The sequence below is a fragment of the Orussus abietinus genome, unplaced genomic scaffold, assembly GCF_000612105.2.
Source record: "Orussus abietinus isolate OABI.00-Male unplaced genomic scaffold, Oabi_2.0 scaffold67, whole genome shotgun sequence".
Taxonomy (NCBI): domain Eukaryota; kingdom Metazoa; phylum Arthropoda; class Insecta; order Hymenoptera; family Orussidae; genus Orussus; species Orussus abietinus.
In genome coordinates, this window is record NW_019394243.1 from 262,950 (window position 1) to 288,062 (window position 25,113).

The following is a 25,113-nucleotide window of genomic DNA, read 5'->3' on the forward strand; positions in this document are numbered from 1 at the left end:
CGGAGTTGGCAAACGTTTAACAATAATCAAGAAAAATGTACCTTTAAAGGCATGCTCTACCATGGTATTCGGTTCAACGTTAAAAAAGTAAACGATAAATAAGAACTGCAATTAAGGCTGGACTCTTACTCGATCCAACTTCGTTTCTTTCAAAATACAAATACATAAATATAAAAAAACTACACAAAGAATTAACAGGAATTAAAATTCCTGCAATTCTATTACATGGAACTACACGAGCTCTTAACGATCAGAGCATACTATTACGATTTCAAGTCCTTCAATTGCATCTCACCATGAGCAAAGGAGTTTCACCCTCTTGATTAATCCGACCAATTGATAAAGTTTGCGTGATGGAACATCGTGCTCACGGGAGAGTTCTTCAAAGAGAGACGAACAAGAGGTTCGCACCTGGAAGAATTGGGCTCGGAAGAATCGTTCGGGGCTCGGCAATCGGAGCCCCACGGGTCGGGGGTGCATTTTACCCCCAACGACGACGGGGAATAAATCCTGATCCGCGATTCCAGCCCTAGAAGTCAATCCCGGAGCAAAATGGCCCAACGACCGGGCGCAGTCGCGCGCTGTTAAGTTTACGACCCGCCACGGCCGGGGGCTTCCTCCGACTTTTCCACGTCCACGGGGAAACACTCGGTCCATTTTCCCTTAAAGCGAACTCCATTCGGTCATTTCTGTCCGCAGTGTGTCGCCATTCCCGGATTGGGCTTCCGCCGTGGCAGCTATAGATGCGTTTGCAAGCGCGGCTTCTTCTATCCTGACACCAAGTCCACCAAGCGGTACTACAATGGCACCGTCATCGAAGAGGAGTACGAGAAGCTCATGCTGGTGAGTCCGGATAAATGTCACCAAGCACTACTAAAGAGCAAAATAGAGATTAGGTTCGTGCCCATGTGACCCAACATCGTGACCAAAACGTATCTAACGTTTAAGAACCTGGCGATACATTTTGTGGAAATAGTTTCTCGATCTTCTCGACATATATGGACTGACCCTTTCATGTCACCTTAAGATGGAGTGAAAGTGGCGACACAGAGGTTTCGTTTATGTAACTTTTCTCTGAACAGGGTGTATCGAATCGACTCAAAGTTTACAAAGTGAATATGGAGGCTATACGGAAGGTCTTGACCCCCATGAAAGGTGAGTCGTTTAAAAATATTTTTATAGATATTTTTCAACACTTTTATAAAAAATGAAATTTTGTGGGAGTCGGGGCCTTCCTAACAGCTTCCACATTCACATTGTAAAGTTTCAAACGATTCGGTACACCCAGTTCGGAGAAAAGTGTTATAAATATTTTGACTTTTCGTTAAATATATATCACCCTTTCATATCACCTTAAGTCCTAGCGGAATCTATCGATCATTACTCTTAATATCTTGTCATTTGATACCCAGCATTTTCCTTCCTTCGAAGTACTTATAAAAACTAGTTTTTACCAATATTTATACGATCATCGCACATTAAAATTATTAATAACAACCCCGAGGAACGTTTGATCTCATATACTCTCGGTTAAAATGAACTCCGCACTTTTCGGTTACCTAGCAACGGAATGCACTTGCGATCGAGGAGCTTCGATGGCTCTCTAGGTGCATTTGCAAGCTCGTATCGATGCAAGCTACGTTGAGCTCGAGTTACGTCGATACTCGGTCGGGGTGATTCGAATCGTACGTCAGAAAATGAGGACAAAATCAAGAAATTGTCTGCCGTAAAGCCGAATTCCACGATTAATGCCTTCGAGTGGCAGGAGTTCCACGGCGATGAAGCGGTATCGATATTATCTACGAGCCGATATTACATCGATATCCCTATGCCGATGACGTTTTATTAATTATTTGTCGGTATCGGCCCCCCTCGCTTCAACTGCATCCTCTCGCCACGGGCGTTTGCATAAATAATCTGACTTTCGATTTCGAGATGTCGAGACTTCGCTGCCCGTTACGAGGTAAATCTCTGATAACGTGCAATACACGAGTGAGCAGTTTGAGACGTAACAAGTTATCTACGGCATTTGAAATTCAGAAATTACCCCGAGGGATTTACCTTCCTGAATGACAACTTAACGTGTAGACATGATATCTTGGAAAGAACTCGAGAGCTCTACGTTAATTTTACAATCTTTTTACAGAAGGATACGATTCCTCGGCGTCGCGAGGTCCGCAAACCGTCCATATGTCGTGCAGTTCGGAGGCAAATGGAACTATTCCACAATTTCGCGGTAGATTTCTGTCGGCCATAGAAAACGATTAGGCCGGATCCCGAGGGACTCGCCTAAGGAGAAGTCGGATCTCGAGGCTTCGTGGGCGAAAATCTGCCGTACCGAGAGTGCATTTTTAGGTAGGAAGAGTACCGAGTGTCCCGTCACTTGCACCCATCCCCGGCGTAATTCTCGCGCAAGCGTCGGACATTCTCTCGAGCCTGCGTCTAACCCGTTGACCAATGGACGGACCTCCATAAATGACCGCTGTCGCGTGCGAGCACCTCGTTAACGCCATTATTCCAAACACTCGTCGTAGCTCCGTAAAGTTCTTCGATAACGACGAAATGTCGCAAACGCGAATGAAAACTCGCTCGAAGTGCCCATCAAGTTGTCAAGTAATGTCACCCTTTCCCGCCCGACATCGAATTAATCGGTCGAATTGATAGATAGCATAGGTATCGGTACCTTTACCTCTTTGTAATTACCCGAAATAAATGACTGACGTCAGCGCGACGAGCGCTTGCTTGACTGGCCTATAAAGTTCGTCAAGTTAACGCTACACCTCCTGTGCCGCTTGTTAAGGTATTCACAGAAAGAATAGGTGATTCGCCACACCTTTGCGACACCTCCGGCGAGAATATCCTCTTCGGACCTTTTGGGAACGCCCCGAGTTCTCTTGGTTATTCCTCGAAAGAAGAAACGTAATAAAAAATGATAAGTTAGTGAAAATGTCTCTCGATTTATCGAAAATTCCGTTTATGCTATTATCATCTCGAATTGATTAAATAATGGGTCCCTTTATAACGCCGATCCTAAATCTTAACAATTAACTTGAAATATAATATAAAAGAAAATATCCTATTCCTTTAGATTATTGTCAGCTTAAATTCGTCAAAGAAACGAGTTCCTTTCTAACCCACCTAAATGAAATATATCGTTCATAAATCACGGCAATTAATAGACGAAAATGAACGAGAATACCTTCCAAATTGTCGAAACAAATCCATTAAAATCACTTTTATCTTAAATAAGTTAAAATATGCCTTAAATGGCAATTGATCGCTTCGAGGAAGCCCGAGAGAGTTCGAGGTCGATTTCTGCCATTTACGGATTAAATGCAAATGACCCCAACCGCGGGATCGTTCTTTTCTCCGTTTATCCGGCAATCCGAATCCGATCTGCCAAAGTTACCGCGCCGTTCGCGAAGATCGGACGTTTTTGTGCATCTTCCCCCCTCGGTCACGGGTAAATTAAAAAAGTTTCCGACTCCTTGGCGAGTCGCGCGAAAAGGGCTTGGGTCGCTCTCTATAAAGCTACGTACGTGCCCGAGCTAAAGGAGCCTTTCTTCCCATTTTAACCAAAATGAGATTACGAGAGAGCGTCTGCTCTTGCCGAAGTTGCCTTCTCCCTTCTCTTCAACTTTGATCTCGACGGGTGGGTTTCATGATGCTTTTCCATCGTAAAGAGAGCCTCGGTGAAAAGCGATGATTAATATTCCCAGTAATTCACCGCGCAGACACGAAACTGGGAGTTGAAACTTTCGATGCAACTTTCGCCTGGTCCCTAATAAATTCCGAAATTAAGAGCGGCATTTTGTACCTATATGGGTGGACGAGACGACGCTCGGGAAATCGGTCTACGCGAGAAATTTATAGAAATTCAATTATAAATGTTTCAGGCCAGATACTCGGAGTACGGATTAACGCTGAACTACCGGCGGATTTTTTTTGTATAAGATGGGACATTTAAAACCAGTCATTTTGACTGATCTTGGTAGTTCTAGTGTTAATACGTCAAGAGCCGGGATCCAAGTAACCGCGGACTATAAATATTAATTTTTCAGCCCTTCGTCCTCCATCTGACAGCTCGTCGAATCGCGCATTGAACAGGCTCCAAGGGCGACGTCGTTTTATTCACTCTGGAACTCGGATTTTATCGGACTTTTCCATTACGGTGATTAATGAACCGAATCTGCCTGGAATCATCTCTTACATTAGCTTCTGACGTGAACTCTCGCAAATAATCCTGCACTTAGCCGTTAAACGAACCAAAAAGAAGGGCGAGGATATATGAAATGTACGGAATTGATTGAGCGATCCCTTTTCATCGCATTCGATGTAACGTGTCGAGATGACGAGGGAAGCGCAATTGAATTCGTCGTTCAATCCAATCGAAGAAGAAGAGTTTGTCAATGAGAGGTAAATTATATTCGAAATGCAGAATCACGGATTAAGTACTGTTTGATGTCATACAAGGCAGCGATGCAAATTAAAAAGTGCCCTCAGTTCCATCGACTCGTCCCTCTCGACGACTCGTTGATCGAGGGATCACCCAACGACCTCGGTATCATTTTTCACTTTCGTTATCGACGTCCTGAGCTACATATATCAAGGTAGTCATTGATCAATTCTGTCCCAAGTATCACTCCCTGTTTTAAGGGGAGAAAAAAGTGAAAAGACGCAAAATATTTATTTCTACATATTTATGAAAATGTCAACAGTTATGGTGACTTGTACCTGTTAAGTTACGGTTTTTATCGCCGTCCCGTTCTTTTATAACAATTGATTCGTTCGCGTATAGTACCCTGAATTAATTTGCACAAAACATAGTATTTTACATTTGTCCAAAGCAACATCATTTAGTTCAGTTTCTCGCCAAAGCGAAATTTTAATTGGTAAGAAAGTTGTCCCTGGGTGGATTGAATTGTTAGTAAAACAAATAGTGAAACACGTAGACTCGTTCTCTTTGTTTAGCTGTGGTGATACTACACGGTTCACAAATTTCTCTGCGATTACGGCTCGTCAAGAATAAAAATCCTCGTACCGACGACAGGGAGAGAAAACATGAGCTGAACACGTAATCCCAGAATTCCAGAGATACGGCTGGTCAACTCGAGGACAAAGATAAATTCCAGATATACGATAAATAGAGTTTGCGATGTATGTGGATGCGGACACTTTTCACCTCAAAATTTATTTTTCCTACACCTATCGCTGGAATATTTTTAAACACAACTCGCGAACAAAAGGAAGCACCTTCGTTTCGCCAGCTTTGGAAGCAAACGATGCGAAAAGCTGCTACGTCCCGATTTTATTTTTTTCTGGATCCCGACAAAACAAATATATTTCCATAACATGTTTTCGTTGTCAGGAACACTCTTTGTTTTCTGGGAAATTGATTTTTTATACAACGAAAAACTCATCCCTGAACGAAACGCTATTGGGCTTGATATTTCATGTGCACGGTTTTCAAATTTTCAATCTTTAGAATGCCCAAACTCCAAATTTTCGAAGGACATTAAAATGAAAGGAGCTTTACTGTATTTAAGACAAAAAAAATTATAAATGTACCAAATGAATGAATAAATAAGTTTTATTCCAAATGTGCTACATCGAGTGATGCAGAAAGTTGTGAATAATATTTCCGGCCCCGAGGCCTCACATATTAACAAGAAAAGTAATTCTTTCGGTTCTTTAATCGGTTTTATCAAGTAGTTACCTATATACAAAAATCCATCCACACGTGCACCAGAAATGGGAAATAAAAATACCATATTTTTCATTTTTCTACAAAATCACGCGACATGACACGTCCTCGTTATCCACGAGGTTCGCCCTGCTGTGGCATTCGGCATCGTATTTCCAATTCAGAAGCGAAACCGCATTAATTTTGCAGCATTCACCCCAGTTATATCTGGCGAACACGCGATCTCCTTTGTTCAACGTGGAAATTGTTAATTTTAACGACCACAGATATTCCAGAGCACCCAAGCCCTCGATTTGAGGATTTTGCAAGGAAAGGGTCGATGGAAAGAATATCCCCGAGATCCGTTTCCACCGTAAATGCCATTTGGATACGTCTTCTCGCAAACGCAAGGAACACGAGGTGGGGATGAAGGGATCCTTGAAGAGCCCCGGGATTGGCAGAAAACTCGGTATTCGTATGCTTTGGTTGTTCACTACAGGTGCACCAAGAATACCGACCCAAGGATTTTCAAGTCGATGGAATCTTCAAGGAAAGTTGTAGGTCGTCGGGGTGCGATGCCTTCGACCGATATCGGAAATCGGGAGGGAGGGCAAACCCCGGGTTTAAACGGTCCCGAAGATCCCGAAGGATACGGGGCACGGAATACCGAGATTTCGCGAGGTGCTTCTGTAAACATCTCCGTTGGTCCTGCTATCCGTCTTGCGGTTTAGCGGCTGTCCACCCGGTTTATTTATCTCTCCTTTATCACCCCCTGCCCCTTCTGAATCGTACACTTGACCACGCCTTCGGCAACCGAGGTACGATGCAGAGGAACTTGCTCGGCTCTTTTTGCGTAACCGCAAGAACGATGCAATGCATTATGTATATTTTCTTCGTTTATTTCCTTAACATGCCCGACGTGGATCGGCATCTTGGCAGAAATGTTTCCAAAAATCTACGATAAGATCCATTTCACGGCATGTCGGCAGCAAAGTCTCGCTAACGTTAAATCTTATATTACGAGCTTTTAGTGGCATTTCGTTATGAGACAAATGTGGATATCATCTTTAATTCGTGGTCTTTGGTATGTTTGGCGAGCGGAAGTGGATGGGAAGAGAGAACCGGGAATCTTTTGCCACATGAAAAATTCCTTGGGTTCTAGGGTACAATTTCTTTCATTTTTAATGTGTCACGGAAGTTAACAGGGGTACAGCGCATGCCACGCTCGAGACTTTCGTCCGGGGAACTTTTACTCCAAGTTGCGGAACGCTCGACTCCTAAGATAATGGACTAAAAATTTCATCCGCGCGAACTTGGCCAAAAATAGACGAGTGTTTCTTTAGGAGGTCGATGCTTGAAAAGCGTTCTTGATAACATTTAACAAAATGCTGTCGGATGCAAACTAGTACTGTAAATACATTTAATCTCGCAAATATTGTTGCTCCCTGCAATGGAACCTTTTCATTAGCTAGACCAAACTGATAGATTCGTCATCTTTTTTAACAGGATGCAGAACTTTCCTCCTATTACCGGCTAAAAGACAATTTACGAATTCACAAAAAATGTTATACGATTTCAATACTTTGTGCATAAAGAAGCGTAACGTGAAATCTAAATAGTTCTTATTTTTTTTAAGGGAAATTTGCAGCGATCCCGTACCTGACGAGATTTTTTATTCGGTACTGCTTTTATAGGTATAAAAATGGCAAGGATGAGATACGACAGTTAGACCCTTACCGCAATTACTATTTTGATTACTTAACGACAACTCTTTATGAAAAATAAAATTGAAAAATTAATATAATGCATAACGAACAAAAGGAATGATAAAACGAAATCCTTGTTAAAGAATCTCGTAATGCGAGTAAAGTAGGCGTTCCGCATGAAAACGAAAAAATGGAGAAAAGCCGAGGACGGGAAAGGCGAGTCCATCGGCGACGTTATAATTTTCGAGAAGACTCGGGAATTCGATGGTCATCGAGGGATTCCGAAGGAATTACACGGGTCCGTTGTCAGACACGGTCCGGTCGAACGAGGACCACGATCCCGCCATTGTCCATTCGATCCACCCTTGCTCGCAGGAAACGAGTATCAAAGTGATTTCCGGATCTCTTTCCCCGCGTTCAGAGGGACCGGACTCTCGATAAAAATAAAAAGCTCGGCCCACCTTTTCGGGATATCGATTCATATGACATATCGCGTTTCTGCGAGCCTTTCATTTAACGTCGACGCATTCCAATCGCGAGCAATCCGCAACTCGATAACGCGAAAGTTGGATTATCGTACAATTGGGGCTCGGTGTACCGTTCGAATGGAGCCGAAAATCGATTAATCTTCGCACGGAAAAGATACCTCCACGCGAAAAATATTGCATTATCTTCAAATGCAATTTTTCGATTTTAAGAGATTGCGTTGCCATTTCGTTATCCGTTTCACCGCGTAGAATCCACTCGATGAATTCAATTGATAACGGAATTCGGGAATAAAGTAATTCATTTATTACCTCTATCGTCATTCATAAAATTAAGTTACAGTGATGAGAATTCATTTCAATTATTACAAGGTGCAAGATACAACACCGCTCGGATAATCGGCAGAGCATAAGGGCGGAATGGAAAGCAGTCGTAAGAAACGCAGGTTATGTGTTATCATCGAGACGGGAGATATACATAAAATTGGACCTCGTGTCCTTATCGCGTGAAAACCGGCGGTGTCCTGTTCTTTCTTCACACCCGCGACACGAGCGCTCCCCACGGTCCATCATAAAACCTATCCCCTGTGTGTATATATATATTAGGGGGACCGGAAAGAAATCCATTATTTCTGCTCCAAAGATTAAAAAAGATGTAAATCAGAACGTGATTTCTCTTCCTAGACTCATCAGTCATTTTTCCCCGTTGATGCATTCAGAAACATAATATAGAATTTAAAGGACAGGCTTGTACTTAGCATGGTTTTTTTACACTATAGTGTTTTTAGCGGATATAATAAAATTTCCCGGAATAAATAGAAATGGAGTCTCCGTGGGCATAAAAGCATTCGGTGAACGAGCAATACGCGGCTTATCCATGAAAAAATCGGATTAAGTTCCAATTGAGTCTCGATATGTAGAACTTTTTCAAGAGTTAAAATTGGTAAACTCTCGTAGAGATAAAGTGGGCCCCAAATATATCGCATTTTTTAAAAATTCGAATTTACGTTTCAAATAATGCCAACTCGAATGTCTCACGAAATGTAGTTGACAACATTGGGAAATTAAAAATTATGTAAGAATACTTTTAATAAAAACGACCTTATGCAGGTGGACTCAAGTGTATTTACGAGCTGCAGGTAAATTCATTCCCGCGCTAATTTACCTCACGTATAAAGAGCACCCGCCTGAAATTTCTCAAAGATGCCAATCTACTTTGGCATCGAGCGAAAGCCTTTATACGTGTCCAAAAGGAAATTATGCTCATAATTACCCTACAGCGAAAATACCGGCCACGAGCAAACACTTCTCGTCAACCCTTTATTCTGCCTTCTTCGCCCCTTTGAACTACCCTCGGTGACAGGTGCTCCTTTCCCATTCGCCGGATCGCGATTTCTATTGACACCCGTCTTTTCTGCTTCCTCCTTTCGGCAATGCCCGAAAGGAGACGCGAAAAGGTGCATTCTTTAGCCGTAAATATTCTCTCTTTCAAAACCATTTCACCCCGATGCACAAAATCGAATTAACCCTTCAATGCCCGGCGTTGCTCTCGTATAAAAACATCCTTTCAGTCTATTCGCCTCATTCTTGAAAAATGTGCAAAAGACAGATGAATAAGGCTTCAAAGAAATAGTTTCTTGACAAACCAAAGAACGGTCCGGATAGACCACCCTTTATTTGTCGTTTCGGCCAATAACAATGTTCAGATCTGAAACGCCTTTTTTATTTAATGCGTTTATTTAACGCTGCATCATTACCGATTGGAAGAAATTTAATTTTTAATTTCTATACGTGTAAAGTGATTTCGGTCTTTACATCGTGAATTTGGAGACCCTAAGGTAGGTCCTAAAACTCGCCAAATTTCATATTTTATCAAAAATGTTGAAAACGTCTATAAACAAATTTTCTTAAAATTGAAATTTCATGGGTGTCAGGACCTTTTTTATAGCCTTTATATTCATGTTGTAAAGTTTGAAATGATTCGGCACATTCGATTCGGAGAAAAGTTTCCTTAAGGAGACCTCTTTGGCGTCACTTTCACATCCCCTTAAAGTCAATACTTAACCCTCCAGCCACGGGCGGTTTTTATGTTCCATGTAAATAGAATGCGATCCCGAGGTTACCCGCCGCAGGAGGGTTATGGATTCTCCATCGAGAAAAAGAGATTAAAGTAGTAGGAAGAAATAGTAGAAGAAGTAGATACCCAGTTGACATGTCATACCGACTTCGTGTCACTCATACGTCCCTCGTGTAATCGAGTGTTTGCTCGGTCGACGTTTCGTAGTAACTTCGTGTGCGCGAATCATCCCCATCGGCGAATTCCAAGGGTTGGCCCCTAGGGTCGCCGGAAACTCGGAAAGAAGGAAATAACGAAACTCCGGAAAATCGGGTTGTTCCCTGGTTGTTCCTTGGTTGTTCCCTGGTTGTGCCAACCGTGACCCGCAATCGTACCTAACTCGGTCCCCGATTGCATCGCTTTCCCGTTGCAGGGTGAAGAGTCTCAGTACGCGGTCCAGGGGGTCTTCGAGTGTCTGCCCTGCGCCGAGGGTTGCGAGTCCTGCGAGGATGGCTCACCCTGCATCGTGTCCTTAAACTGGCTCATGAGGACCGCCATCCTCATTCTCGAATGCTGCATAATTGCCTGCCTCCCCGTGGTCGTCATCTTCACGTGGAAGTACGGGAACGTCAAGGTGAGTACGTCTTTCCTTCCTCAAAAATGCGACCTTTGTTGAAACTTTGGACTTCTTCGGTCGTTTTATTTTTTACGACATGCTTGTGTTTCTTTTTTCCTTAACGGATGTCCATGTGAGAAAACTCACATGGAATAAAGAATAAATTAGAAACCCTGTTTAAAGAAAAAGCTCGAGAGTCACCTTCGAGGGTCACTTTCCCGTGACGCGTAGCATTAGAAAGGAAAATTCGCACGTCTAATGGTTTAAAAATTCTGGAAAGAAGTTGATTGCTCTCAGTAATTGAAAGTGAAGATAATGTTGCCATTATCTTTTCTCTAGCAGTGGTAGAGCAATTTGTCCAGGTTAATATGCAATTGATGAACCCGGGAAAAGGTTAATGATATCAGATAGCGTACAGGAGATGAGGAGCCCGGATGTCACGGCGCTGTCGTTCAAACATGCGGTATACGTAGTTTATTATGCACAATTTAGACATGTCACACAATGATGACTGTAATCGTAGTTGCAGGGCAAACTACCCCGCACATGCGTGATCTAGGGGTTCGTTCGTGAAGGGGTGATTTCGTGTCGTGTGTTCCAGTTTCGTCGACTTTCCGATGGAAAGGATTTCTCGAAAGACCGTTCTTGGGTTTTAGTCCACGGTGCGTGCCTCGATTATCCACGATAAATGCATGCAAATTGCTATATGCAATTTTACGTACAACAGAGGAGGAGAATTAATAAAATTTTAACCGAACGTATTGTGAATAAATCTGAGATAATAGATATAAGACACATTGACCGAATACGCTTCTGGTCACAAAACCACTGAAGCCATTACGTACCAAACACAGAAAATATATCATTCCTACCCGAGCAATAATCACCGAGGTTCCGCAAAAGCTCAGTCTACAGCACAAGTATGAGTCAATAGTGGCATCAAATTTATAATTTACCGCAACCTTATGTACTATAAGTGTATGAATTTTATACTTTTTTTTTTAACAGTCTATACTAGATTACAACCAATTTTGGGTTGAGAATTTTCCAACGTCATGTTCATGTTGAATTCAAAACTCAAATCCCCTCGTAGGGAATTTTTCATCTTCAAGACCGCTTTTTCTCCAGTTACAATACATATTTTTAATTTAGCCCCGTAGTGTACGGTCTGGGCAAAGAGAAAGAATATAAACGCGCTCGAGCCTATTTGCTTAAATTTTTATACATCTCGCTGGAACTCCACAGTGAGCTTCAACCACTACTCCGATGTTGCGTGTCGAAATAATTTCAAGGCAAAATCCGTTTCATACAAATTTCTGGCGAACATCGGGGTTAACATAATGCCTGGCTTGCTCTCCGGAGGTGCACCTGACATTTGCGAGATGCCAATGGATATGCTAAAGACAGTTCCTTATTAAAGAAAATGTTCCTGTCGTGAGACTAAAATCCGCACCTTTTACATTTTCCGTAAATTGAAGCTAGAAGCCGGAAAATAATTCCGCGGAACTCATCTCGTCCTTCCACGAAATCCGCAATATTGCAAAATCACGCAATTCTCGCTTTCTTCGTAGAGGTACCGAGCCGCGAATCGCGAAACTGCATGCCCCGTATCGTTTCATCTGCGAAATAGTTACTCCCACGCTCGACATTTTCGCGGCTGTAATTTTCAAAGGGTAACGCGATCGAATTGCAGCCCACGACTGGATGCAATGACAGGAAGAGAATTACCGTAATGCAATTGCGCAGACCACGAGGGTCGGCGAAAGTGTTCCGTTCCTTTGCTCCGAGAAATTACAAGCTGACCGTGTACCACTAAATTATCCGCGTTTTTACAGTTTTTATTGCCACGGAGATAGGCATTCTGCAATTGGCCAGACAAGTAGAAACGTGAAAACTCGGCATGGGGACAGATACGATGAAAAAAAAATGGTATTAAACCGTAGAAGGAGTGGGCGAAATGAAAGTTTTTCGGAAAAGATCAAGCTAGAGCGGCCAGAGATGAGGGTATCGGAACACACGAAAAAATTATTGCGCCATAAGAGACGAAAAATTAGAAAAGGAGCGAAAACGACGGAATTCCTACGCGGGTTCGTTCATCCTACGGCTTCCCGGTTGGGTCCGAACGAAATGGTCTCCTCGGTAGAGCGGCAAAGTGGTGGCGGTCCTCCATCTTGATGTTCAAGAGCTGCTTGGCCCTTAGAACCTTAGAGAGGCAAATCTGACGGCACTCGAGGTCCCCTCGACAATGAGGAACCGATCCTTGGGCGATCCGTCGAAACGAAGAAAATCCTCCCGGGCCCATCCCGGCTCTCCTTTGCCAGTTTCGTCGATACTTTGGAATACCATCTAATTCCTTCGCGAGACAATTTTGCCGAAATGCAACCAATGGATGGGAGCACCGATACGAAAATTATCCTCGTCACGTGAATTTACCAATAACAAAACCTAAGGAACAAACATAGTGGCTCGTGTCCACGTGCTAGTAACTTGCGCCATTTCTTGCTAGAGCAACTTGCGTTTGTGGATACACTACCGATAAACTTGCAGTACATTTCTTGCCGCAAGTCGCTGTAGCAAGTTCTTGCAAGACGACTTGCGAGAGTGACTTGCTTTATGGCTCGTATCCACGTGGAAGTAAAATTGCGAGAGCTGCTCTCAGACAGTTCTTTCCATAGTGTACACGATTTTGGAAGCGAATTTACGCTAATTTATTGGAAGTGTACCCGCAAATCCAAACAGCTGTAGCAAGAAACGTCGCAAGTTACTTGCAGAAATGTCGGAAAATAAGTCAAATTTATACTCGCCACCACCGTCCCGCCTCTACTTGTGACGGGTAAAGTTCTGCCGCGTCACAACACATACGTCGCATTTTGCGGGTGAAATTATACATTCATGCGAAAAAAATAGAAATAATAACGTAATCTCATTTGAAACTTTCTACATTTCATATCCAACTATTATAAATAATTGCTCCTCTCGTTACAATTTTGTGTATACATTTTGTATATGCTTCGTAACAAATTGTAACGATCGCATGTCCTGCGAGATATTAGAGTCCGCGGAATACGTGCCTGGACTATACACGAGTGGGAGGGTCGAGGTAGAGGGAAGCCGAGAATTCGGAATTTGGACGAAATCAGGAAATTGGAGCGCCATTAAAGATTCAGAAACGAGATCCTCGCCTCGGTCACGAGAAGCCCGACCGCTATCCGATTCGCCGAGAACCATAATATGAGCCAAGGGAGTTGCCGAGGGTACCTGCCGACTTTCCCAACTCCACCGAGGACCAAGAACGGGACCGAGGACAGGAAATCATCAACTTCCCAATCCCACCCACGAGAAGCAGGGACCGTTTTTGTCCTCGAGCACATCACCGCACCGTCAGCCCCGATGGCAAGACCCTCGCGTCCACCATATTGCCAGCAAATTGCTTCGATGCGCTCTCCTCGTTTCCTAGAGTAGCGTTCACGGTAGCATCCCAATTTGATTCTCGCATTTTTATTCCACCGATACTCTCGAGCGCCAATGAATTTTGTCTAACGCTCTAGCCATTGCAATATTCTGAATAATAAAATTAATTTTAATTCACGATGCCGAATGATTGGTTTTGCATACGCTGGAAGCGAATTTTCCGCCGATGACTGGGTAGGAAGGGAAATAGTTCAATGATGAGCGGATGGAAGAAAAGATCGTAGCAATTACAAAGGTTCGTTTAAATTGCATTAAATTATATTTTTAAATTCTTATAATCTATTATACGAAGCGAATCATTCGTTTCATTTTACCTCAACACGTTGAATCAAAGTACTATTTCCTTTCCTACAGTCCTCGGCAGAAGTCTCACTTCCTCGCTCATTTTTCTTCGTGCAATTATTGTGTAACCGTTATACAGAAATACCGTTACATATTCCCCAATTCCTATCGTCTATCTACGAATTCGAACCAGGGTAGATTCTGGCTGGAAGCAGGATTTAGGAATTCCTCGCTGCAAAGTGCACGAGGAATCAATCGAAGCAGAATTTGCAACGCGACGTCGATGGCTCTACCCGCTACATCCGCAAATTCGGACGATTCAATCGCATATTCTATGCGTAACTTTGATGTTCGTCGAACACTCTGCCCCGCGATGTAATATGTCGTATGTAACGAGCACTTGCATGGAACCGTCGTGCGAAATAAACTCCTGTACATACCTACCCGAATTTCTGATCTCAGCCCTGGGAAGTCCTAAAAATAAACGGTATAAGTACATGCCCCCCCATGTACCCCTGACATATACAGGATTATCTACAACTTTTTGATTCTAAAAAATACCCTGAAAAGATACTAAATAAAAATTACTGTTATTATTACATTAAGTACGTAGATCTTCTTTGGTAAATTGTTAGTAAAACTTAGAAACTCGTATTTGCCAACAACAGGCCTTTCCAGCGGTCTTTCTGCGGCAAACTTGAGGAGACCGGAGACTCTCTTTGAAATTAGCTGTGGCTTTTCCACCCAACATATCCACTCGGTATCCCCATCTACTCCAAACCTAATCAGGCGATAATTGAGTTCCTTGAAAAGCGATTTCTCCAAGCCTTCTACAAGGTAACGCCAAGGAAGTCTAGCTTAATCAACTTATCGCGGTGCATCCCAAAACCTCGAAGAGCGGTAGAAAAATAGTTGATGAATTAAAGTACCGACATTGACAAATTTAAAAACTACCGCCCTAAAATCATTGGGCATGTATCCAAGGCTTTTTCATCGTTTTTTCATAGCATCGCCGCCTGAAATGGATGTCTTTTCTTTGTTTCGTGAGAAATGCCCTTTCTGACGTGCGATGCATTACTTCAGGGTGTTCTCCGAGAAGTTATTTCCGGGTGATACGACAAACGTCGATATGCCTCCGCCAGAGGTTGAGAAACGGTCATGATTTTCAAAGTACTCGGCTTTCCGGGTCGTTGGTGTAATTTATATTATACCGAGATGGAGACCCAAGAAGGCGGCCATTTGCGTTATTATAATAAAGGCCGTGGCTTACTTTTTTGCTTCTCGATGTACAGTTTCAGGCAAGACAACAACGATTAAAAGATATCTAAAACATGACGAATTTTATGAAAAGTCTTCTTTTGGTATCTTTTAGTCAAGGCTAAATAATGTAAGAAATTGAATTTATATCTGCCTGCAAATGCTCCGGCGTATCGATCAGCTGCATATCTCGTCAGCTGCTGCGATTTAAAACCGACTTAAGGTGATATGAAAGAGTCAGCATACATATCTGCGAAGTCAAATCGTTGGGGAAAATATTCTCCGAATTGGGTGTGCCGATTCGTTTCAAATTTTACCACGGGAATATAGAGGCCCTAAAGTAGGTCCTGGAACTCATGAAACTTCATTTACCATCAAAAATGTATTTATTTATCATGGACTTGAACCAACATGACGAGGCCCGTGCACGTTTTCGATGTTTTACCTTTTTTGGAGGCTTAGAATCAAAAATGAAGAGTCTCAGGACCTAGCTCCAGCAATTTAGAATACCGTAGAAATGGAATATTACAAAGTCAAATAGGAAAATATGGAAAACACTTTCACCAACGATTGCGAGAGAATGCTGGCTTGTCTCGTGATAAACACATGCTTTTAGAACGAAAATTTAGTTGTAGCACGTCACAGATGGCGACGTTGGTTCTACACAATCGTTAGAATATTGAGTTCAAGGGATTTCGACAGTTTTACGTCGACCTCCTTATATAATTAAATAATTCTCAACGTGGACTGTAAAATACCAACATAAATATAAATCTCGGTAACGGAACGCGCCAACTTATGTTACCACTCGGGTATACAAAATGACGTTCCCACCAAAAAGGGGATAGATAAATTTTAATTTTTCGACCTCGATTAAATTTCTCAGCGCCTTTCATATCATCTCAAGCCTATGAAAACTCGTTGACGTCTCTCTCCCCAGAAGCGCTTAAAATGAACGTCTCATCCCCATTTTTCGAGGTTGGAGTACCCTCAGTTTCTCGCTCAGAAGAGTACAGAGCATCGGGGCGAATGATTTATTGAATCATCGAGATCGGTCCATAATCTCGATTTCGCGACGAAGTAACAATGTCGAGTTAAAGGGAGGCCCGTCTCCTCGCTGGCGGCCTCGCGTTAGGGGTAAGCACTTTTAGAACAATCGTTGGGTATCATTCGGGGGGATCTCGGGGGACAAGGTTAACGGATCGGCCTTGACTCGTTTGATCGTCCTCGAGATTAGCGGACTCGTTACCCTTAGGTTGCTACACCCTTTGCGGCGATACGTCGCCGTTAAGCGGATCGCGATAGCGCGATGTTAAGCGTCGAATTAAGTTACTCACCCTTCCAGATGAAAGCTCGATATTGAAATAATGCACGACCGGTGTTAAGACTTGATAAAAAGAATATGAACACGCTAGATATAACAATTGATAATAAATTTAAATAAAAGCGAGAAGAATGAAGAACAAGGTGGGCGCACGACGGAATGATCGAAGAGTGCGGGCTTGGAGTGAGTACTTGCGTTCATTTTTTTGGAGTTGCCCATAAAGAAGTCTAATATACCCAGACTGGTAAACCGATAAGAAGAGTGGAGTTAAATTGAAACTGTTATTATTTTCACGATGTACGGGAAATTAATTTTTATTCACTAGAGTCGCTTCTGGTAATTTATTAGACAAACGCATTTTTCACGACGAAAGACTAGACGGATTCTTGTTGTTACATTTACGTTTGTAGGTTTTATTTCAATGACTCCGAAGACAAAACAGCTCGCAAACCGCGAAACGCATTTCTCCGAAAGCTTTTGCGGCTTATCGCCAAATTATCGGAAGTAATCCCAGTATCTTTGGTGATCCGTTTTCAACCCAAGCACGTGTACATGATGTCGCGGGAACAAGCTTAGTAACTTCCATTTTTTCCGAGCCCAACTTGTTGAAGAAGGTCACGACATATCTCCTCGTCGATAAGTAAGGTACGTATACATGTTCCCGCAAGTGATTCGATTAATTAATTAATTAATTAAGCTCGCGTGTCGCGTGACACATATGGTTGCTTTTACAGGTCCCATTTCCGCCCTCTCTTCGTTCACCCCTTTCTCTTTCCCCCTTTATGTCACGAAGTGCCCGTTGCGTGATCATCGCGATTTCATGCCGCGACATATCGCGAAACGTCGCGCGAACTTTCTTGGAGCTTATTTTCAGCCGGTAATTAATTTGAGAATTGAGATTATTTTTCGCCTTTTGATGCATGTACATTCGCGTCAAGTGATTCGAGGGAGGAGATTTTACTAGAGCCTCCCAGAGCCGCGCACAACCTCGAAAACGTTAAAATGGCCATTTTCAAGATCTTTTTCCATAGCTTAGGCTTCTCGCAGTGGCTTGCATTAATTTGCGCAAGTAAATCGCGGGGAGTACTTATGCTTCGAATTTCTTGGGACCGATAGTAGTTTTTGGCAGTGAACAAAATTAAAATCCTTAAAAACGTTAAAATTTTACTTTTACTTTTTCACTATTATTGTGATTTTTTTTTCTGTGGCTCAAGGTTCCGGCAGGAGCTTGAGTTAATTTGTGGGTGTACACTGGGGATAGTACTTGAACTCAAAATTTGGTTTAAATCGATAGGGGTTGGCCTTGACAGCTAAGAAAACTTAGAGCCTCCTGGAACCCCAAAAACGTTAAAATGGTCATTTTCGGAATTTGTTAATTTTTTTTAACAGCTCTGGTTTTTGTAAAAAATTGTACAAACGTCTACATCGCAGAAACATTTCAATAAGCCTGTTAATTTCGTTTGTGCTTCAAATTGGATTCCAGGTTCACACAGCTCCGACGGGACGGCGTTCCCTACGTTACCCTACAAATGGAACGTCTTTTCCATTCCTTACAAGTTTCCTATTCGGATTTCAAGTTCTTGTAACCTTTGTGGGACATTTCAGTCGATATTTCACCCGAGCACGAAACATGGCTGGATGTCAGGAAATCCGCGTTTTCACCGAATATTAGGGGAAAAAAGCACCTCTGCTAAGCGACGCTACATTGTCACCCTCGAAATCGTCCGAAATGAGCTACCAAAAAAAAAAGAAGAATCTCCTATTATTGTTTTTGAAAAAAAAAACGAATTACTCTCTCAACATGCTCAAAACAATGAATTGCTCGTTTCGAATGATCATTTATTGGTCGAGTTAAAAGGTCTCATCAATTCAAACACAATTAAAGTCAGTTCTTTTTGAAGTCTTACATTCATCCCCGTTTAGATAATACAGATGTTCAACCTTGGCGTAAAAAATCCACATGTCCTCTAGATAAAACAAAGTCTCAAAATTTTCCACGGCTGCAGTTTTCACGTGGAAACGTCGGAAAAGAGAAGAGAAGAGAAGAGAAAAGAGAACATTCTTCATCGTCAGGTTTGGGGTACTTTTGCCGTGACGAGGGAAAAGTCAGAATATACCTAACCTCTGTAGCGAAAGCACGAAGCGAATGTAAGACGTGCTTTTAAAGTGTGAAAAAATCGCTATTCTTCCCTCGACTTCCGGACGGCAGAAAAACAGCGGTCTTGTAGGAGAATAACACGCGAATCCCGGCGTTCGTTATGGGAGTCACGTAGGTTGCAAAAGCTTGCCGGCACGGCTTTGTGATTAATTGTTGGGCCGGCACCTCCGGAGTGTCTGGTCGCGAGAACTTCTCTCGGAGAACCGGGATATCCTCTCTCGAGCCTTCTTTTCTTTTACACCACCTGCGACAATAATTCTAGTTCACGGTGGCAACTTGGTCGATGGCTCGACTATGACTTTTACGATCGCGATGATTGCGGCAGTTCCTGGAAGCGAAATTTCTTAAGTGAATTACCGGTGGCTGTTCAGGCGAGAGGAATCGGATTTACGGATTTAGGAGCAACAAATTTGCTACGGCAAATTTAAAGCAGCTAAGTGCCTTTAGAGCGGATATTTTGACGCGTTCTAGCTCAAGCAACAATTAAATCACGGCGCAACTTTGGTTGCATGTTGTACATCATTGGCCACAATTAGCCAACCATGTTTGGCCCAGACATGGAATGATAACAATGATTTTAGTAAGGGCGGACTTATTTGCCATAATTGGGCCACATCGATGCCCAAGCTCGGACCATAGACGATTATGCCGTCGGTAGAACCATGGTTAGACCAAGTCTGCCGATGAATGACAAGTTTTCTGTAAATTCGACATCTTGGAACAACTTAAAAGGGTAAAACCTCCGGCGCCATAGGCTGTCTTGACGGAACCTCGGAGATCATTGCGTGGGAGGTAATGTATTTTTCCGAAACCTCTTCATTCATCCGTTGAACATCCCCAAAGTTAACCGTAATGTATAGACGCTGATTCTATTGGAAGCTCTGCTCCCCGACGACGTACCTGTCCTCTGAAGGACCCTCGCGAACCCAGCTGGTAAAAACGCTTTCGTTTCAATCACGTATCTCAATTTAATGCCATGATACATCGATGGAAGTCAACCGATATTTCTCATCTGGCGTTCATCCATATACATCCATAGCTTTGATCCGCTATCTGGTTTCCAGGATACGAAATGGCTCCCAAAAACAACTACTCGAAACCCCCTTAGTGGAGTAAATCCTTGAAGGAGCGTATAGCTCCTTACCCCGTCATGGGGAAATGCTTCAATCAAGGGTGGCTCTATGCCGACAAGGAGGATCCATCCGAGAAAGACCGGAACCCGGGTCGGAACCGAGTAAGTCTTTGCTCGATTCCGTCTTGAAACGAGCCCGGAAAGGGAACGAGTTCCATCTTCGGTCGAAATGGGGGGCAACCTCGATCGAATTAATGCCGCGAGGAAGACGCAAAGGCGCGACCCTGGATCGGATGCTTTGAACAAGTTCCCGGGACTTGGTCCCCGGTCTTGCGATCCGGCCACTCCGCAATTGAATTTGCCAGGGTGGAGACGTAGCCGTTCCGGAATTCCGAGGGCCCGACCTAAATTATTCGACGAATGGCCGATCGCCCTCGGAGTTAAGTGCCGGGCCTCTTGAGGGTCGGCGGCGGATCTCATAAAGGGCGGGAATGCAGCTCTCCCCATTGTGCTTCTCCTTGGACTTCGAGGTCGACTTAACGAACTGGTGCAGACCTCGTCGGACTGAGAATATTCTCAGAAAAATGTATATTAAGCGGGCATATTTAAAAAAAATTATCCTTAACCCTCGTTAGACCTTGGATACATCGAGGGGAGGTGAAGCTAAAATTTGGAAAAGGGGGCGAGAAAAGAACGTGGGACAACCCGAAAACGGGCTGAAAACGTCATGGATCCCCTCGAAAATCGCTTCGAACCCCTGTATCTCCCATGAAAAAAATCACAGCCGCTCGCTGAGGCGAGAAAAGAACGCGGGGCAACGGACGGCCCTTTTTCTTGATAAAATGAATCAACTTTCGAAGGCGAAAATGAATTTCTTGGAAAGGAATTTACTTTCATTTTGAGTTGCATCGATGACTGAATTTAATTTTATATCGAATGTATAACCGTGCTTGCTTTATATATTTTCTTTTATCATGCCATGATTAAGGACGAAATTACGAATTCAATTATTAGACTCTGGAAGCTGATATCTGCGGTAAGAAGGTGCCTGTCGGGCGGGATAAAAATGATCTACATTTATTAGAATAAGTACATTATGTATGCGCATCGCTGTGAATATATGAATTGCATTACACTACATGAGACGTAATTTTTAATCTGCAGTGGAGATTTATCGTACAGAAGTAGAAAGGGGATTTCGCAAGGCAACCGCGAGTATTCTCCGTTCCTTCGGTTTAAATTCTGATGTATACGTATTTAAGGCACGGAAAGAAACGACGAGATTCACGGCGCAAAGAAATCCGGGGTTACGAGAAGCCGTTCTGAAATTATTTATTTAGCATTTTAGGCCGATTACGTGTCTTCCATATTGTTCTTGTCGCCTGAGATAATATCCGAGTCGCAGCTATCCTAGCGAACAATATTATCCCTCCATGAAATAGAATCTTTATTATCATTCTCTCAACGTACCTCGTTGTCGTAATCAACCAGCAAAGCTATAACAAAAGTATATAATCCTACCATTTGGACGGCTCTTTTTTCAGATTTGAAGGACGACGATCAAGGCCAAAGCCGTGAGAAAATAATGCTAAATGAAAAGTCGTACTCATTTACTAAAAATTGTCTTCACCGAGGGTTTACATTTTCTCTTTTATACCTTTTAATTATTTTTCATGGTCAGAAAATTGAGCGGGCATCTGTCCGTTGTAAACCGATCCAAATAGGCCATTGGATATGAGCCAAGGTACTAATATAAACGTTAAATCTCGAAATCCTTGCGCACTAACTTTTCCCATTAACGTAAGAAGCGATCTGTAACCTTCGTAAGCGGCAACTCGCTTCAGGTACTTCGGATTTACCCCGGTGGTTGTACGGCGATTTAACCAAGAAGTAGAAGTGGAATCACCAGCTGAGATTGAACCTCGGTTTCAACCGGGGTTACCGAGAGACCCTCTTCGGGTTCTTCGGTTAAGAGGATTAGGTAATAATGATCTTTATCATTATATTTTTTGAAAATTGATCTTTCCCGAGTAAAATGTTGCTTGCCAAATGCAAAAATCACAAAATTACGGTTTTGGCAGCTGAAGAGGTACAGCGGCGTACGCGACTGTGAGCGGACACGTCAACAAACAACGTCAATGCCGAAAGAGAAAATGTCGGATGAGAATTAGAATTGTACGGAGAAAATTTCCGTAAGTATTATCGAAAAGAGAAGGTCGAAATGAGTTTTGGCAGGTCCATGCCGGCTCCGTTCAGCAGAATACCAGAATCTCCGCGTTTTCGCAAAATCAGCTCTGCTAATTCAGATGTAAATTCGCGGCGCAAGCTCGAGATTTCTCCCGAGGAAATTATTTATTTGAATATCCTGCCATAGTGCCTACAACGCAGCCAAATTCGGAAAATTTCATTTTTCGCTCGAACACACAATCCCAGTCGAAATCTGTGTCAGCCGTTTTGCTGCGCCTGCAATGTTCACGATAGCAATTCAGCTCTTTCAATTTATTGCAAGTATTGTAGAAAACATCAAACATCCTGCATATCGAAAATTTAACATTTCTACTTAACGGTGCTTACCACCAAAGCAAAAGCAATGACTTCAACCGATATATAGTATTAGTATTGAATTCAGTAGAAAGTAACCAGAATGTTTCTCACTCGGATGATGCCTCATTTCCATGCATGCGGAATGTCTGAGACACCCTGTTATAAAAAATATGATAATTTTATAACATTTCTATTGAAAGTCTTATTCTGACATGGTACACAAATTTTATAACATATTTTCAAATAAAATGAATTTTTTTAACGGTACAGCTTATTCCGCGTTCCGCATGTTTTCTGTGTGTGTAGAAATGAAACTCCTTTTTAATTTTTAAACAACGTTTCACGTGACAGTTGCTGGGTTTAAGAGTAGCTCGGTAATTATACAGAGACTCCACTTTTCATTTAAACTCCTGAGGCTGACCTTTGTGTCTCCTCTTTTTCCGAAAGCAGGAGAGGGAGAGAGAAAGAGACAGAAACTTGAACGCGAGTCTTTTCATGAGCGGACGGGTTTCTTCAAAGGAAATAGGTCCTCTCACTTTTCAAAAAAGGCCATCCTTTTATCCCTGTATAATGCGAGGGCATGCATGCTTGGATGCTCTAATTATCAGCGTTTATCCCGCGCCTCTCGTTCTCCCAATCGAACCAAATTAATAATAAACATCGAACCTTATAAATTTGAATACCATAGGTTTGAATATTGCATTGGTACTTTAGGCATACTTGTGATGATATAATAAAGTGCAGTTCGGGTCGAACTGCTTTGATGGTGCTTGGAGCCAGCAATATTGCTATTAATTCCACTCCTCACTAATTTTCGACTTTACCGCGTGAAGGGTGCACCATAGTAATTATGGAGTTCAATTTCGAGTTAATATGCCGTGACATGCCCTTCCGGGCTCCATTTGCTCCCAACTTTGTGGTTTTATTGGTGATTGGTTGAAGCCAGGGAGTAACAATTAGCGCGGTGCTGATGAACGGGCGGGTAGCGACGCGACGTTAGGTTAGGTTAGGTCGCTTCGGTTATCGCGATCCCGAAACTGGATCCATCGTAGGTTGCCTCCCCACGAGAAGGCGTCGATTTATCGTACCGATTTATCGAATCTACGTGATTCCAATCAGATGGCTATGGGTGTTGCCTTCCTTGCCCTAAATCATCTATCGTCTGTTTTCCTTCAGCCGAACCTCGTTGACCGATAGCGAACCTACAATTGAACCCTAAAATTCGGTCGATTCACTATTCGATTGCCTAGCAATAAGATCCGGTCAGTTATTTGTTTCGACGTCTACTTTTTAGCCAATTGTCACCTTCGCCATCCAATATTCGACTCGTCTGTTTCATTCCGAAAATTTTGCATCATTTTATATTCCGTCATATTGCAACAATTTTCGAATCGCCCACGGAACCGAAAAGGGTTATTTGATTTAGTGTCTCTTCCTCGTAATCGGAGGCGAAGAAACGCGCGTTCGGCCACGTTCGCGGATCGTTCACCTCTTCCGGGAGACTCTCGTAGTTTCCCTTAACTTTAAGTGATCCGTAATTGACTGAAAGTCTGTAACGATATTTGCCTAAACCCGGTCTGGAGAATTAAGGAAGCGTAAGGCCCCTGACTGCCGAGTACGTTTTGTGAAAGTAATTTCTGTTTCCCCCTTTAATTTAAATGTCGCGAGAAATTTCGAGTACTGTTCCGACTCGTTTCAATCTTGAGGTTGTATACAAGTTCGAAGCCTATTTAATCAGTTTAGTATGGCTATATTAAGATCCAGTTTACCGGCCATACATAGTTGCCGCTATTTCACCGTTTCTCTGCATTTGGCGCGATACCGTACTAAGTTTCTTGATTAGACCTGAAGATTGAATAATATCTGGGCAAAAGTTTGTAAGCCATGCCGAGTAATTAGCAAATTGCTATCATGCTTGGCAGGGCGAACGAGAGGAACGATTTGCATCACCTGTTAAAGTTGGCCAGTAATACGAAAGCGAAATCCTAGCTCTGACGTCCCTTTTTGCCATTTGAAACAGCGGGAAAGCCGCGATGCTCTGAACCGGCTTTTCCAGAAGCTCGTTCCTGGTGTCGAGGAAAAATGACTTTCATCTCGGAGAATCGTCTCACGAAAACGAAGTCAACTTTTTACTTTTCTTCCCCACCACCATGCTCATGTAAGAGGGGAACACAATGGCGCAATTGTATTCCGCCAAGGAACGGTAGAGGAATTAGGGATCCTTCCTCGCGGAATCAAGCCATGGGAGCAACTTTTATGATATCTTGCAAAATATTTCTCCGTATTAAAAAATTCTGCGGAATGACTACCATTAGACGAGATCTTTCCCTTCGGAAAAATTCATCGCGATCGTCCAAATGCATTCGGAATTTATTGGGCTGCGGTATATACCGTAAAAGTTCGAGGTCCTGGTGGAAGCATTAAATCATCGGTTACTGATTTTTGTACCTATTAAACCA

The 25,113-nt window shown here is 42.8% G+C and overlaps 1 protein-coding gene across 2 annotated transcripts in view; it reads left to right on the plus strand.

Moving 5' to 3' along the window:
• Window positions 1-25,113, plus strand: part of LOC105695933 (probable G-protein coupled receptor CG31760) — a 140,523-nt gene that overhangs the window by 74,406 nt on the left and 41,004 nt on the right. Inside the window, exons 4-5 of one of the 2 annotated variants that reach the window (XM_023432538.1) lie at window positions 700-843; window positions 10,364-10,564. In XM_023432538.1, coding sequence (XP_023288306.1) covers window positions 700-843; window positions 10,364-10,564 — 345 coding nt within the window. The remainder of the gene's footprint in view (window positions 1-699; window positions 844-10,363; window positions 10,565-25,113) is intronic. The other variant, XM_012418006.2, reaches the window with a different exon arrangement.